Source organism: Geospiza fortis, unplaced genomic scaffold, assembly GCF_000277835.1.
Source record: "Geospiza fortis unplaced genomic scaffold, GeoFor_1.0 scaffold706, whole genome shotgun sequence".
In the NCBI taxonomy this organism is placed as follows: Eukaryota; Metazoa; Chordata; class Aves; order Passeriformes; family Thraupidae; genus Geospiza; species Geospiza fortis.
The window spans coordinates 372,982-390,520 of NW_005054606.1; the positions used below are offsets into that span (position 1 = coordinate 372,982).

Genomic DNA, 17,539 nt, shown 5'->3' on the forward strand with positions numbered 1-17,539 from the left:
TGCTGAGATTATGTCCTTGAAATTGTTAGAAAGACAGCTGAATTTGTATTATGTACTACTGCTTTTCCCAAATATAAGACATCTCTGCACTGGCTGCCCATTGAGATTTCTCAAATTCAGCCAGACTCAAAGGCTAATGACAAGGGCAGAGAGGGCAAGAATTTGCAGGTAACCTGTGATATGGTCTTTGCCACATGCTGGTACATACATGATGTGAGCACTGACAAGACAGGAAAAGTCTGTGGTCAGTGGGAAATGAACTGGACTGTGAGCACTGGGGTTGACACAGCTGTAATGGCTTTACAGCTCACATCTCTCTACACACAGGTGTCAGAATCATTTTTATTGCTTACCTTCACTTTTTGTGAGAAGGCACTTCAGAAGATTACTATGATCATGAGCAGGGCAACAACCTTAATTTAAAGTCTACATGAGAAATTATTCAAAATACCCTTACTTCATGCAAAGCTCAAGAGAGGCTTTTCGTTCTGAATGTAATACTCACAAATTCTTTTCCTGAATTGTCTGAGACAGACTGACACCATATCCAGTGAACAGGTCGTTTTGACCCAGGAGTGCTAGAAAAAGCATGACTAATAGCAAATTAATATGGCTTTGGACATAGGTCAGGGGGACTTTTTGGTTTTGCTATGAGTTAGTACAAATATTTACAGACTTTGTAACATGACAAATAGCAAAAGCACACAAGGAGTGGTCAATTAAAGTAAAAAGGTTTTGTCATTTCAGGGGAAGATTTAGCTTTATCATTAAAATGATAAAAAAATTGTACTTACAGAAGAATACAGGTAGAACTTCAGTATTTTTGAAAGCTGGTTATTTGACAGTACTGAAAACCATTCCTACCCATGAAACCAATTCTTTTATGTGTGTAGCTGCCATTTCAATTACCTTGCTATGGACAGCCAGCTGTGTCCATGTTTCAGGGCTAGCCACAAGGACTGAAATGGAAGCACTTCCCTGTATTCTTCCAGTCCTTAGTTTATCAGTCTCATTTAGTATGAATACAACTGCAATAAATTACTACTATCGTATCCAAAATGCATTATGGTGTTAAAGGATGCTTGAATTTGGATCTGAGACCAATTTGAAGCCTATGTCTAAAAAAATCTCTTTCACTGATTGAACAGGATGACTTGCTACACCTAAACTCCTAGCTTGTAGTTTCATTCAGCTCGAGGGAGCAGTTCACAAGAAAAAAAAATACAGCATTAGTTCAGACATACCTGACCTTTAAGAATTTGTAAGTTGCTAGTAAGTAACTGAGGGCTTGGTTTTTAGCATGAATCACAATGCGGAATCTCAGGACAAGGGAAGCTTTTGGAAAAAATGCAGTTTAGAGGCCAAGCATATTTACTTATGGTCTGAAATTCCTGAATCTGGAATGAATAAGTTCTCAAGTCATACAAGCCCATGACGACCTGCTGAAGAAGGCTCATATCTTTCTTCAAATCGCTGGCCTCATTCCAACATTTTCTGGGAGAATGCCTTTCTTCAGTGTATAAAAAGTGGTACAGTCCAAGTGTTACCAATTCCTTTTCCTATATAGAAATCAAATTACTACAGCAAAAAAAGGTTTAGGAGTAGCCCTTGCTTTCAATGATAACCTTTTGTCCTGGCAGACAGATCTTTTTAAACTATAAAAATAATTCTGTGGGCAGCAACGGGACATTCTTCTTCTGCACTGTTTCTCACATGAGGCAAAACCCTCCCCCATGAATCAGACATTTGATCCAAACTGGCTCCATATGGGGCCAACTCAGCCCAGCCATCTGTGCTTCGTGCTCCAGGAATTACAAACACATTTTGTTTGTAATGGCACAAAAGGCCACCTGAGATGACTCCATATACAGTGGCAAGCGTTGAACTTACTAAATTGTGGACATGGTCTTGCAGGCTCCAGAGGAAAAATTCCTTCTCTATCTTCCTTCCCAACAAACTTGGTTCACCAGGCTTGTGACAGTTTGTGCAGTGCATGGACACAGGTTGCCTTGAGGAGCAGGCCTGACGTGCTCTGCCTTCCATGAGCAGGCTGAACTCTAAACAGTCCTGTGGGTTGCTCAGCTGAAAGCAGGAACAACAGAAATACAGCAAGAACAAAACAAGGAAACCCTTCCAGCCCTGCCCAAATCCAACCAACACATGGATGAGTCCACATGTTTCTTCCCCACCTTTTCCTTTGTGTGGTTTGTTCTGACCTTGCCCAAGTTGAAAAGTAGCAGTGTAGTTAAAGAGGCATCACCTCAGCGATTTGCGTGCCAGACACATGTAGGGACTCCCACAGAAACTACCATGTCTAAAAGGTTCATGCCTAAAGCTAATCCAACTGTGTCAGAAGCAGCTTCTGCAGAGATACTGACCTCATTACCTGTTTCTCAGTGTTTTCTAGATTTGGTTCACTAACACCACAGACAGCAGAAATCTGGGATCTGAGGCAAATGGACACATACAATTGTTTTGTTAAAATATTAAAGGCACAAAAGGTATTTCTAAAACTTGAGTTTTTCAAGAACCCGTCTTGAAAATAGGCATTGTTTTCCCACAAAAGGCTACATATCAAAATCAAAATCTTGATTGAAATCAGAACATTTCAATGTATTAGACTATAAATATTACAGAGTAATATTTAAGAACTCGTAAGCCTTGCATTCAACCTAATTACTTTATGAACAAACTTCTTCATTATGGTACTAACTTATCAATTTAAAAACACTTACACAGTTAGAACATAAATGCATAATTAGGAAAAATATAGATGTACTGTCTTACTTCCTTAGGACAATTTTATTCCAGTACTTTTTTCCTCTGGACAGAGGAAGCTATTGTAACTGAGCACACAACAGCTCTTTCATAACAGAAAAAGTTACCAGCATGCACAGAAGTTGCACCAAGAACAGGGGCTCTATACAATGTCCAGAGCCTGTTGAGGAACACACAGCTTTATACATCAGGGATTACAGAGCACAACCATCTGGTCAGCTTTCAGGCTAAATGAGCCCATGCTACCCTGCAAGGCCAATTTGCATGACTGATAAAAAAGGGACTATTATACATCTGTCTCAGTCACGCCTGATGTTACGGTTTTAGCAACATTCGCCCCTTCCACGATTATTTCAAGTTTCATACTTTAACAATACACTTATTTCTATGGGTACAACTGGCATAGCTACATACTATATAAATGCTTTTCTTGCTTTATTATGTAAAAATAAGATTTAAAGGATAATGGCACTAAAGTGACATTTTTAACATTGTTTTTAATTCCTTCTTCCATCCTTTTACAAGATTCGCTATAGCAAAAGGCAAAAGGTGAAGGATTAAAAGAAGTCTTCACATAAAAGCTCTAAGGATTGATATTTAATGAACTGTGAGATGTAAATCAATGCACAACAGCACAGTTAAAGCTTAAAATACTAGGATAACATTTATATTAAAAATAATTCACCTACAGATAATACAGTCTAGTGTTTATTGTATGTTATGGAAGGTACACTTGAATTTCAAAAATTTAAAACATATAAAAAGTGGTTAAGGGCTAACATTTTATCAATATATGATAAATGTGTAAGAATGTTTATTATACAGCAGGGTACAATGGTAGTGTTAATGCCAACAGGGCACCACAGAAGTTAGTTTAAAAAAAATTTCCACTATGCTTTATACAAACACCACCACTTGCAGTTGTTTAAGAGTATTGGGAGAGGATCACTGTCTGTAGGATAAGCAGTCCTATAACATTTTTAATGTTAGATAGTGTCATAGTACGTAGATCGGTGAACGTTTCAAAATAAAACTAGAAATGCTGTAATTACTTCACAGAAATGCACATCCAATATTTGTTTTCAATAAGAACAATAGGTACAAGTTTATAACTCTCCCTATTTGAAATAATTTACACACAGATGAAAGCTACTCTATGTAAAATAATCACTACATACATTTTTCTTCTGGGAAATAAACAAGCAATTTTTGTTCTGCATGATCAATATCAAAAAACATATAGCAGAAGTAGTATTTTTAAAACATAACTGGTGCTCTAAAGTTAAAAAAAAAAATAAAATAAAGAAAGGAATGAGAGAAGAAATTTTCCGTAAGTGTGCAACCTAAAATCAACCAAGCTTATATTGTAGTACAACCATATTAAGAAACCACTGTTTAGGAATACAACTTTATGGAAAAAGTTTATAATTCACAAAACTGTTCATCAGGCCATAGAGTAAAATAGCTCCACAGTTTACAGATAAAACTGAGGCCACACAGATGCGTGCTATGTCTTATCTCCAGTAAGTAGACACTTAGGCAGAGGATGTAACACTTTGTTTGTAGACAGCATGGTATGCATTTCTCAGCAAGACATATGGGAAACAAGACTCCAAGAGATCCATTGTCAGGAATGGAGACTCCTGCACAATCTGAAAAATACCAGAAACACAAGGTTTTGCAGAGCACCTTCTGCTGCCTGCTACTGATAATCTGGTTCATGTAGATCCTTCCAGCCTGCATCACATTACCACTCACATATTTCACAGTGAAAATAAATTGCTCCAAGTTTATAGTAGTGCTTCTCCCTAGTATATGTATAGTATATTTTTTGGGATGGTATTTCCCCAAATACTATCTACTTATAATAAACTAAACACACCTTTACATATAACTACAGTACAAACTAACATATGAAAAAAACAACTTACAAAAACCCTTACATTTAAATGCCCTACATTTAAACTCACTGCTTCTCAAAGCAAGTATTTTGCTTACCTGTGTAAATAGTCAACTTCCAAAAGATACTGAATACTGAGAGGAAATCCCCTTAGCAGAGAGGATTCTCTCTTACACACTCGGAACACTGTTTCTTAAATGTATAGTAAGTACTAAGCAAACAGTGAAAATTATCTGAACAAGGTGATACAATGTTCTTAGCAGTAAAGGATGATGACAATAACATATGCATGTTGGGGGAATGAAAAAAAAATACTGACACTAGAATGCCAGGAAGAACAACATAAAATGATTTCCACTGGTTTGTGAGTTACAAATAAAACACACAAATGCTCACCATGTCTAGTAGTAGGTAAACTGATTCTCGGTTCCTTGTAGTAGTTTTGTCTGTCTCCTGGCCAATCTTCAGTAGACTGGATGATGCAAGCTATACAAAATGAGTATTTCAAAGCAATAAATAAAGCAAAGCATTGATGAGCTTCTGCTGTTTTGTTACACAAAGCCAATGGACTCTGCATTGTACTAATAATGACAAAAGCAAGTAATCCTGAGCACATGAACCATCACTGGGCTTGAGTCTCTATGTGCCATACTGGCTTATTCCTAATAGTGTTTAATTAATGACACATGCTATTTTAATATAAAAAGTAAATTAATTCATTGCAGAGAACTTTTTGTTCTAATCACTGGTTGACAATTACAATGTCTCCTGAAATCAATGACAACTCCCAGAGGATCAAGATCTCACTTATGTCCTTCTCAATATACACTTCAACTTACTGCATTTTTGTAAGGTTTAAAGTCATAAAAATTTTTATTGTTTGAAATTTTACCCATTTTGCAACAGAAGAAGTTTCGAAGAAATGTCATCTTAACTGTCAATGAATAATACTTTATCAATTTACCTTCAGTATACACTCACTTCATGGTTACCAAACTGGGCCTGGATAAAAAAATATTCATAGTAGCTGTAGTTATAGTTAGCATCTGTATCTTAGCCAGTTGTGTAAACTGGTGGTATGATTAAATACAGAGTAGAGACTAGACAAGGTAGAGTCTTGTCACTCTCTAAAAAGGGGGGAAATGATGCCTATTGATTTTTGCCTTTTTTCCCCTCCTCTTTACATATATTTGGAGTTCTGTAGCCTATTATTGTATTCTAGCTCATTTTCCCAGTACTCTTCCATGCCCTTTCCCCAGGCAGAAAGACAAAACTTATTCCAGAGCTCCAAGCCCTGGGAGGAAAAGGCCCCTGTGCTATCATGGTTCTTCCTGGCTACCAGGGTTGAGAACAACTTTTTGAGACACCTTTTCATAAACAAAGGAGAGCTACTACCAAGGGAGGGCTCCAGAGAGGGAGCTTGACCTGGGGGGGATTGCATCATCACTTGTCCTCCTAATTGATGCTTTTTGTCAATTATGCTAATTTGCTAAAGTTATAAAAACTGTATTCACCCCATGTGGGTGGGCTTTTGGGGACATTCTTCCATAACTGCCCATGGGGCTCCAATAAAGATCCACTTTTATATTACCTCCCATACCAATATTATCTCTAGGTTGAAAATGGCATTGCCGTAAACAACCCTGATTATCCTAGTTTTAGAAGATATCCTAGAAACTTCTAACATGCACTTAAGTATTTAGAAGCTCAGGATCACAGAATAGAGTAAAATACTTAATTTGTAGAGGCCTTGATACACCATGTTTTCATGCCTTAGAGAAATTTGAAAAAAACCTCTTCCAACTTTCAGATGTACAATCATCATTTTGGCCTTCACACCAAGCAATGCCAACATTCCTAAATACATGTTTACCAGAAGAGGATTCCAAATTAAAATACTAACTTTAATAATAGCTTTTTCTCAACATTCTTCTTGAAAAAACTGTCATGAATCGATTTTTCATTTGAAGTCAAGATGTATACTTCAAAAGATACATAGTACACACTCATCAGCATCAAAAAACCTCCCAAGGTTTTTTTCATATTTAATTAATTTGGACAGGAAAGCAGATCATCTTCAGCAGTAATTTCCTTCTCAAGAGAACTGTTTTTCTTTCAGACTAACAGTAAGTGTTAAAAAAGAAAGATTAACAAAATATCTGAACAATCAAGTCATAGTCTGTGCAGTGAAAGCAGTGGTCTAAAAGCAGTCCATAAACACTGAAAGAATGCAAACCTCATACCAAAAGTGTTTTTATCACATGAAACTCTACTGGTTTTCTTCACTTGTCAAATGTATGCAACTTGATACAACCATTTCTCTTTCATGTTTTACATCCAGCAGTTGCATTAGACAAGGTCAATGGCCATAGGGGTTTTTTCTGTTTTACAAAATGCAATGTATTTCCATAAGTGAAAGATTCTTTTAGGAAAAAAAAATTGTTTCTGTGAACTTCTAGTTACAGAAAGTTACCTAAAATAAAGAGGGAGGGGCTTCTTATCCACATATTTTAATGCCAAACAGAAAAATCAAAACCTATTCAAAATCAACTGTAATTTTTTAAAATTAAAGTGATGCTGCTGTTTTAGCCTTTCATTTCCTTTAAGTACTGGCTAATTAGGAGCCATTTAAAAATTTTATTTGTACTCAAGCAGCACACCAAAATCTATGTAAAACATGTCACCATGACCTAAACACTTCTGATTTTTTTCCTAAGCATCACTAAAGATTTCAGTAACTTTCATCTTCAATCTACTCTGAGGCATAAAAAAAATCTCCTCTTCCCAACTATCCCTGCAACATGCTGCTACCTGGCTGTTCATGTTGAAGAAGGGCAGGCATGTCAGAAGATACAACCCAAAAGCCACTCTGAAGTTTATCTTACTTTTTCAAAGAAGATAACTAACTAAAGTATCCACTACATCATGGGAAAAAGTCAGCTAGACAAAATTTTGATTTTACATGCATTGAATATTTTTTTGCCCACTCACGGGTCACACAGTGTGAGAAATGGTACGTGCTAAAATACTAAAGATTGTACTGAAAAAAATTATGACACTTGCACCGATTTGCTCCTCTAACTTTCCAACATCACACACAGGTGTTTATAAAGAATTATTGCAAAATTCAATCTATGTATAGACCTGTATATAGAAACATATAGAAAATATTCTACTGTTGTGCACCAAAAGCAAATTTCTATGAAATAAGTTGCATTGCATCCCAAATCAACAGTACATTTGGAGGAATAAGGAGGAATAAAGTTATACATACAGCCAAAAATTCTTTGAGACGGTCTTCAATGCTTCCCTTGTGGATGGTGAACAGAGCTGCAGCGATCTGATTGATAGCTTTTGCCAAGCAGTGAATGTTGTTGCAATGCCCTAAACAAAAAAACATTCAAATCACCTCAGCACCATGTTGGAAAAGGCAGTATTCTTTGGAAAATATCACCAAATACTAAAGAGATTTGTGGCAATGAAAGGAGGACTTTTAGCATCTTACTCAATGGGAGAAAGGAACTCTTCCACACTGAACTTGCTATCAGGAAAGTCACCAGAAATACAGCTCTGCCTTCCATCTCCTAATGGTCACAGCAACCTGAGAAACAACCTGGGGCTTTTAGAAATAAGGGATATATTGAAGTTTATTTAGTTTCTACAAAACTTTGAAGTGTTAACACTTGACTAGGCCAAAGAGAACAGGATTTTCACGAGCTAATTGACTATTTCCCCTCTGTGTAAATGAACATCTCATGCCCAGACAGTATCACTCAAAGAGACCTGCAGGTACTCAAGAACAAAGGTGTTCTATTGCTCACTTTCACATGTAAAATTTGCCTAAAATTCACCCAGGTTTCAGAGCCCTGGAAGGTGCTTAAATTACACCACTTTTCACAGAGAGCAGAAGAACTCAGTAAATCTGATATTTATTCCAGGCAAATTAAACCAAATATATCACTTTAATACAAAATTAATATACACTTGGGCAAGTATCTTAGGCAAGTGTGAGCATATGAAAAGGAGGTGGTCTTTGAGGGAGTTAACAAGTACTCAAGCATGCTGATTCTTATTTTTTGACCATTGTTGAGCAATGAGCTCATCTTTTCATTCAGTCATTTACCATAACTCCAAGTTCATGCTTGAATAGTGAGGTCAGCTGGACCCCATCACTCCACATGAGAAAAATCAATTTTTTCTCCGTGCACATCACTATTGTTACCTAAAATTACTTTTAGCTGTTATTTTATTGCCCAGTTTACTCAGTTCATAGCTCTCTGTAGCTCTTCACTCCTCTAATACCCTCAACAACTTCACATGATATATAGATTTTTCTCATCTCACTCTTCAGCCCCCCTATCCAGGTGGTCTATGAATTTGCTGACCTGTAGGTCCCAGAGAAGATCCCTGTGGATCTCCTTCAGCAGGGCCCCCAGATTTGATACTCCAACTTTGTCTCCTATTTTTACATGAACATGAGTCAAGAAAATCTGTTCTGCTTAACTCTGATTCAAATATGTCTTTGTCTTTGAAGAGGCTCATTTTATTCAAGAGATTTCATTTTCATGTCTCAGGCTGTAGAAAAAGCATCAACAAGGGAATTCAGCAAAAGAACGGTTGTGTTCCAACTCACAGCAGGTTTCAAGTATTTAGCAAAGAACTAGGGCTCTAACAGACTAGTATATTCTATTCTACTCTCTAGTTGACAAATTAGACCTCTAGCCTGGTATTTGACTAGCAGTTCAGATTCTGTACTGGAAATAAAAGTAAAGACTGTTAGACTTTGAGCCTTTATCTGGAAATAGTGGAAGAAACAGACTTGATCTGGAAGCAGACAGAGGGAATACAGACATTGCTACAGCTGTCCAAGCACTGTCTGTATTTGGGAGATATGTCTTGCCAGATTAGAAAGCTGAAACTCCTTCAAATCTGTGACTCGTTGATGGATTAATTCAGGATTTGTCCAGGGAATTTACTTCATAAAGCAGAATTTATTAAGTTCACATTCTGGAAATACCATTTATATTAAGTGTTTCAAGCCAGATGTTCTACAATAAGGGTAGAACACAAGAAAAAGTAGTATTATGCAGGGAAGGCAGGAATCACAAAGTCTATTCTGTTTGTTCAGTTATTTTTGGAGAGTGAATATATTTTTTTCACGTATACCTTTTGCTACATTTTCTTCTCAAAGAGCCCACTCAGTAAAAAAATTATGCAATACACAGGCCACATCACACAGAACCAGTAGCAACTCCTAAATATGGACTTATTTGAGTGCAAGATGTAACTTCTCTCCAGTCACAGCTTCATGTCATCCATTAACTGTACTTTAAGAGCTCACTTTGAAACAAGGCTTTGCCTGACTTCATCTTAAGAGTTATTTAATGCAAATGAAACCACATAAACTGGAATATTTAAGCTACATGATATAAAACAGGCAGAAGATTATCTGCTTATCTTCAACAGAAGAATTACCTGTTGTTTCAGCCTGCTAAAAACATGATAGTCATGTTTTTAGCAGGCTGAGGGTTTTGGGAAGAGAGGAGATTTGAGGAAGCCAAACCCACCTGAGATTCAACCTGATGGAAAACCTCCAGCTAGCCTGACATTTTCTTAGCAATTGATTTGCAGAGGGGTAAATGTAAAAATATAATCACCAGCAAAACTTTTAGTTCTGCCCCCCTGGCAAGCCATGCAAGTTTTGAGATTCTAGAGTTGGTAAGATCCTTTGAAGGAGAAACTGATAGCAGGAAGTGCTCCCAGAGAATTTCTTTTACAAAACTATAGGTAATATTTGAAGAGATGTGATCTTAAATATACATAAACAAGTTCATTTGGATTAAGTAAAGACAGTCAACCTGACAGTCTTCAAACAAGGAAGTTTCTACCCATGTGCCACATTAGATATTCCCTGCTCTCACCTATATTCCAAGATTTTTATTCAAGTATGATGACTTGGAAAAAGTTTGCAAAGTGTAATAGAAATACTACAAGAGCACAAATAATAGAAAACAACTCTGCAGGTTACAGATTGTTCTCCCCCTGCATCAGAAAAACCTTTTAACTTGAAAATTCTCTGATTTTCCAAAGCAATATTCAAGCTCTACTCACACATCAAATTTATCTAACATTTTCAACAACTGGAGAAGTCTATGCTATCTGTTTGAAAATGAAACTAGAGTCACCAGATTCCTAATAATTGAAAACTGAAGAAAAGGCTGATTAATCCCATGTAAAACAACAATCCTGGGTCTCTAAAAAACATGATTTACATACTACATTCAGTGATACAGAAAGCTTCCAAAATTTTTGGTATCTTCTTGGTACTTTAAATATTCAGAAGCCAGTTTACACTTACTTTGTGTGTCACAGACATCTTTTATGAAAAATCCTTTCCTTAGGATTTTTCCTCCTGAGAAGCTGAGAGACCTCAGGAACAAAATGTAAACAATGATTATCTGCTGCTATGGAATGCAACAGGTGGATTTTTGATTGGCCCATGTGGTTGTTTCTAATCAATGGCCAATCACAGTCAGCTGGCTCAGACAAAGAGTCTGAGCCACAAGCCTTTGTTATTCTTCTTTCCTCTTCTAGTCTTAGCTAGCCTTCTGATGAAATCCTTTCTTGTGTTCTTTTAGTATAGTTTTAATACAGTATATATCATAATATAATAAATCAGCCTTCTGAAACATGGAGTCACATCCTCATCTCTTCCCTCATCCTAAGACCCCTGTGAACACCGTCACACTTCGTGAATTGCAATTTTGACCAAATTAAAAATAATGCAAGTTTCAAAACTAATTAGAGAAAACATGCATCCTCGTGAATGGAAGCAGTATAAACATGGTCTTTCTGTAAGTCATGTTACACATGACAAAGGAAATAGCTTGAACAGCCAAAAGGTGACTTTTGTATGTGTTTGAACAATACTGTCTGTCTTTATTCAGCATAAAAGGGAAAGAAAACTGTGGATTATGTGCAAAGAATTTTGTTGACCCAAAGATTATTTTTTAAAATAAGAAAGTTGAACTGTTGTGTCGGAAATAATTCTATTCACCACTTACACCTTCCAGATTCTGTTTCCAAAACTTCACGCTTGGCAATATGAACACAGCACATAAAATATAGAAAGGACACCTTGTATGACTGGCCCAAGGCCAATGTAAAGATTACTAAAACATTAATACTTACTAGAATATATGATATTAAAGAGTGTCACACTCATTAATGCAGAATGTGTGCTTGAATGACTCCACGTTGGGACAAGATTGCCCCCTGCAGTGTCTGAACTGTTCTGAAAAGTTTAAGTACCGAACTAATTTTTCATAGAAAGTTATCTCAGACAAAAGTTAAGTAAATGCTTTTTAAAGTACTTTCAGAAGAACTTGCCTGAATTAAGGCTCACTGCTTTTTAAATTTGTTGACTCTAATTAAATATAAAATTAAATATAAATATATAAAAATAAACTACGTTCTATATATAATTAAATTAAATATTAAAGGCGAATGCATTCAAGACACTACCAGAACTATAGTGAAGACAGCATTCCCAGCAAATACTGAGCTGATTCTACATTACCTTCAATGGCAGGGCTATACTGAGACATCACATTGCTAGCCAAAGTGGGCAAGGACACAGCCACGAAGACCATTAGAAGGCAAGCAATTTTATATTCTTCTTCTGGACTAATGTTTTCTAAAAAAACAAAAATAAGAAAGTTCTTTAATTAAAGAAGTAATCTTGAAATATTTCTTTTCAACCGCAGCTAGATTAGAATGTAAAATGTTTGACCAAATTGAAATTTAAAGCAAAATCCAACAAAGTCAATGTTTGTATTGTGAAAAGAAGAATAATAATGTCAGTCTTGCCAAAAGAAACAGAGTAGAGCTGCAAGATGTCCAATCTGTTATCTAGGAGAACAAAAAGAAGCTGCTGCTATTCTATTACTTCTCACGGTTTAGTTACTAAGTCTTTAGTATGATGAACAGAATAGTGATCTTTTCATGCTGGTACAAATCCAGTTATTGCTCTAAGGTACAAACAGCTTCTCTTGCATCTCCCTTTGGCAAAAGAGCAGAAGGTGATGGTGCACTGATGTCAATTTGCACTTACAAAAATGGCAGCATCATCACACATTAGCCTAAGATTAGTTTAAAAAAAGTCAACAATTACTGACATACAGACTTGATCTCTATGAAAACTGAATAAAAGCAAAATATTCCAAACTCCAAAGGTAACAATCAAAGTACAAGATCATAAACCATTATGAGAATATACAGAAAGTCTCTTTGTTGACCTAGCTTAAACATTTCATAGCTGTATCAAAATGAAAATAATCTATTTAAAACGGCATTTTAGATACCAGATACCTAACAATAATATACTTCTGTATTTTATACATGTAATGTATATAGAACAAATACACTTTGGGTTGCTTTTTTTCTAAGTGCACAAAGAAATAGTGCTTGGGACTTAACTTCAAATATTGAGTAGTATTTTCCCCTCTCAAAATAACTACAATTGAAGGAAGAAAAAACAATTTAGGTAGCATTTAAAAATATTCATGGTCTCATTCTAACATCAGATATCCAGAACATACAGGAAGAAAAAAAGTAATGAAATGCTCAGTAAGGAAGATAGGAAAAAAAGCTGAAGACCATCAAAAAACACTTAGGAGTCTTAATTCATGTCTTTGAACATGCCAGAGTAAACAAAACTGAAAAGCTTAGACAGCAGTGCCTAAAAGCAACAAAGAGGAAGCATGACACATGTTAATTGTCTAACATGTTTATTTTACTGTTTTCCCTTGTAAACTTCATGTTAACACTTGTAGGACCCACTGGCAACAAAACACTGTGAAATTCACAGGCTGCATTCAGCTCCTAATGCTTACTTAGCTGACAGATTTGTCACACATCTGTGCAACAGATCTGATCAAGCTGTTCACAAGACACTTTTGTCATTGTTGAATTAGAGCAGTGTTCACCATTAAATTCCTTCTACATCTACCTGATACCTTTTCTAGGTCAGCACATCCATTCATGTATATTTGAAAAGATTCTCAAGCTAACACCAATAAACAGCAGGCACAAGAAATTCATCCTCTTATGCCATTTATGATGTTTACGGAAGGAAAACAAAGTTGTCAAGATATACAAGTTTCCTCCCAGCACTTTAAACACTTCTTTTCTCTTTTTAACATTTGCATTTTTCAAGTTGAAACTTCTTACCTGATTTTTGGGAAGACAGTGCTACTACCAAGGCAGGATCAATCTCACAAGGCAATCCAGCAGCTGATGACAGTTCATATACATTCATTGCCACCTGAGGGCCAGAAGAAAGACAACACTGAATGCTTTCATGTCAAGATGATGAAGAAAGTTTTTGCTGTCATGCTTAAAATGAGTTTGAGGCACTAAGGAATTTCAGAGATTTGGCAAATGTTAGACAGAGACTGTAGATTTTGGTTTTTTCTAACCTCCACTGAGCAGCTGTGTCTGTACTTTGTGCACCAGATGGTAATTTTGTTGTGTCAAGCCAAACAAAAGTCATGTATTTTCCCACATTACCTCCAAAGCAACACCCTGACTTCTAATTAGCTGTTTCTACATCTTTCTTTAATGTTCAAAAGAAACTGACATATTTTCTATACCAGATCTAAAGCATCAGTCAACATCTACAAATACAGCATTTTTAAACAAGCATTTCATACAGTGGGTTTACAAAAAATTTCAATTTAAGATAAAAATCAGACTTGTCACTATTACATGCACAGAACTCCAACCACATACACAGTGTTGAAATATTTTACCAGCTGTACTGCTCACAGTGTGGAGCAGCTCAGCATTCTTCCCCTTGTCCTGTTTTAACACTTGAAAAATCTTGTTCTTAAGTCTATCAAAGTACTCAAACATGATCACAGGAAGACAGAGACTTGTGCTTATTCTATCAGTTGGTTGTGATTTTTTCCCTAGAACATTAAGAGGCTGCAGATCCACATTTACTAAGTTCTTAGGGGGAAAAAAAAAAGAAAAAGGGTGTTTTTTGTGTCTGGATGTTCAACACTAAACATGAAAGTCTTGTTGCTTACATATTTTCAGTAAACTCCAAAACTACTCTACCCGCCTTTCAGCCAAACTTTACCTTCATGTCAGTCTCTCTTGGAATGTGATCTTTGAAGTCCTCAATGGAACTTACAAGGAAAGGAATGTGGTAGGATAAGACCTAAGAGAGACAAATATGCACAAAATGAGAAAAATTGCTTCCCAAGGTAATTATGAGTTAGACACTACCATTACTTTACTGGGTTTATTTTCCTTTTTAACGGGTTTTATTTTACACATTTGTTTTTGTTTGTGGAGTTAAGATATTAAAGCCTAATAAATGTTTGCAATGAAGAAGAGAAATAAAAGGCTTTAAAATGAGTAAACACAGAAAATATGATCTAAACTGAATTTGATGTTTTAATGTAACAGTTCTCTGAACAGCACTCAAAAAATAGATTCCCTCACCCCAAGTTGCCATTCAAAGTTCAGTTACAACTGAGTATTGCCATTTTACCCACATGTCATCAACCTTTTAAGAGGTAGCATTCCTCAACAGTTAAGGTTTAAATCATTCCATTAAGTTAAATACAATATTCAGATCTTTCTTACATCTCTAAGTGCTTCCTGTGCCAATGACCGAAAAGACAAGATAACACCAATAATTGTCATTCTCTTCAAAACACTGTCAACAGCTGAAAAGAGAACCATGAACAAAGTGTTGAAGTTTGCAAGCTCAATTCTTTAAATAAGAGAAACAAACTATTACACAAAATATTGAAAACAACAAGGTACTGAAACAAAGCCATTCCTTAAAAGAGCCAAAAGAACCAGTGCTAAAGCAGGTTTTTATAGCTGAATCCACAATGGGATTTTCTGTAGAAGACTATCACATTTACCACTTCCTGGAATACAACCTAGTATACACAGCTGGCAGTCCTGGATGCTAGTACTGGTTCTGTGCTTTCTTGAGAACAAAAATGCCTCTTTATTGTAACTATTTTTTGTTTCACATTAGGCTATATACACCAGGCTTCCACATTGGTGCTGCTACAGCTAGGTATTACCATCCCTGAAATCATGCTCAAAACTCATCACTAATATTGTGCCTGTGCACTAAAACACTGAAATCTCACTTTGTACATGAGAAGACTATAAATGTTTGAAATGATCCATCAGTTTATATGAGCTCATGTACATTTTGCTGCTTATGGATATTCAATACAGAGAAATTAATTTTTCCCATTTTCTTTACAAAGACAAATATAGAAAATAACTGTGTATCTTCAGTAGGATTTTGTATCACTCACATGATAATCTTTTAAAGAGTGCTGCCATCTGGTCTGGCTTGTCAAAGCTGGTCCTCATTTGTGTTAGAACTTCAACATTCTCCACCACAAGTTTCTATAAAGAAGCAAGGATCCATGTCAGCTATAGATTTCAGCATGTCAACTGCAAAAACACCTGATTTAGGACATTTCAACTTGTCAACTAGAAAAGCAACTAATCCCAGGGAATACAGATGTATCCACTGTGTTCTTAATGGGACTCCAATATCAATATCATTATCAGTCACCACTATACACAAAAAGCAAGCTCTGAATCAAAAAGCAGAGGATTAGATACCCCTTAGAACATGATTTTTGTACTGAGCAATGTGTACCACATCTTAAAGCAAAGGAATTTAACTCTGTGAAAATCAGACAATAGGTCCTTATGCTACTCAGCTTTTTAGAATAAAAGTATACATATTATAATTAAAATATAAATTCACAAAGTAACCAATTCTTTTGGATTACTGTTTTCACTAATTATGCTGAAATTTAATGTTGGTAAAACTGAAAAATGGAATCAAGAGTGGAAGTGAGATTGTTAAACCTTGGTGCGGTTTACTTGAAATTTTCTTCCACTATCATAAGAAAAAGCAAAGACATAGCTCCAAGTCCCAACACCTTAGCCAGAAACAGTTAAACTCAAGTGCAGTAGTTTTCATTTCAGTTTGGCCAGAAGAAAAGAAACTGTGTCTGTTTCTAATTTTTAACAGCTCTCATATAAGCAACTTGTAAGATTAGAGTACATGTAATAACTTTCCTGAAATCATTCTCCAAATATTTAACAGATTAACATTTAAATTAGAGATTGCATAATCACATCTCTAAAATGTCAGATCCAAATTTCCTGCTAGCTGAGGAACTAAGGCTGTGCCAAGCTGTATTTTTAAACTCTCTTCCAAGCAAAAAAGAGATAGTTTATTCTTATAAAAATATTTTTGCAGTCTCAATGCTAAGCACCCTATTTCAGAAAGGAAAAAGTGATTGTCTTTATGTAGAGGGCAATCAACAGCTAAGAAAATGCAGGTCTCTTGCTTTCTTCTGAACATTGAAGTTCCTTCTGTTTAAAGAAGACTTCAATTAATATCCCCACCCACCAGCTTCCAAGGTTACCTTTAGCTCAGCAACCTGTGAAGAGATGTGCCACATCAGACTTTCACTCAAGAACTTCATGCCATATGGTCCCAGAAGCTCAGAAAGAGCTCTCATTTCTGAGAAAGAAAAGAAACTCTAATACTTCCAATATTCCATCTTAATTTATTTGCAGCCCATCATGTATTTAGCATGGTGTTTTAAGTGAAAAAATCTTTTACTCGAAAGCATAATTTTAAAGACAAGAATGTGTATGGTAGTAAACTGACACATAATATACCCATCTCTTTAGCTTAAATGCAATGCTACTTTGACCAAAAATAGGAAAAGTGAGACAAGAGGCAGCAAGAATAAAAAGTATTTAAAATACTACTGAAGGCTAACAATTGTTAAC

The 17,539-nt window shown here is 35.9% G+C and overlaps 1 protein-coding gene across 1 annotated transcript in view; it reads right to left on the reverse strand.

The window, feature by feature from the left end:
* Positions 1-3,853: 3,853 nt before the first annotated feature.
* The window catches only part of NCKAP1 (NCK associated protein 1), a gene marked incomplete at its 5' end in the record, with an annotated part of 51,966 nt that continues 38,280 nt past the window's right edge, over positions 3,854-17,539 (reverse strand). The window contains 9 exons of the mRNA XM_031064589.1: positions 3,854-4,430; positions 5,075-5,164; positions 7,953-8,062; positions 12,258-12,374; positions 13,910-14,003; positions 14,823-14,903; positions 15,335-15,417; positions 16,033-16,126; positions 17,167-17,264. Of these exons, the coding sequence (XP_030920449.1) occupies positions 4,314-4,430; positions 5,075-5,164; positions 7,953-8,062; positions 12,258-12,374; positions 13,910-14,003; positions 14,823-14,903; positions 15,335-15,417; positions 16,033-16,126; positions 17,167-17,264 (884 nt within the window). The remainder of the gene's footprint in view (positions 4,431-5,074; positions 5,165-7,952; positions 8,063-12,257; positions 12,375-13,909; positions 14,004-14,822; positions 14,904-15,334; positions 15,418-16,032; positions 16,127-17,166; positions 17,265-17,539) is intronic.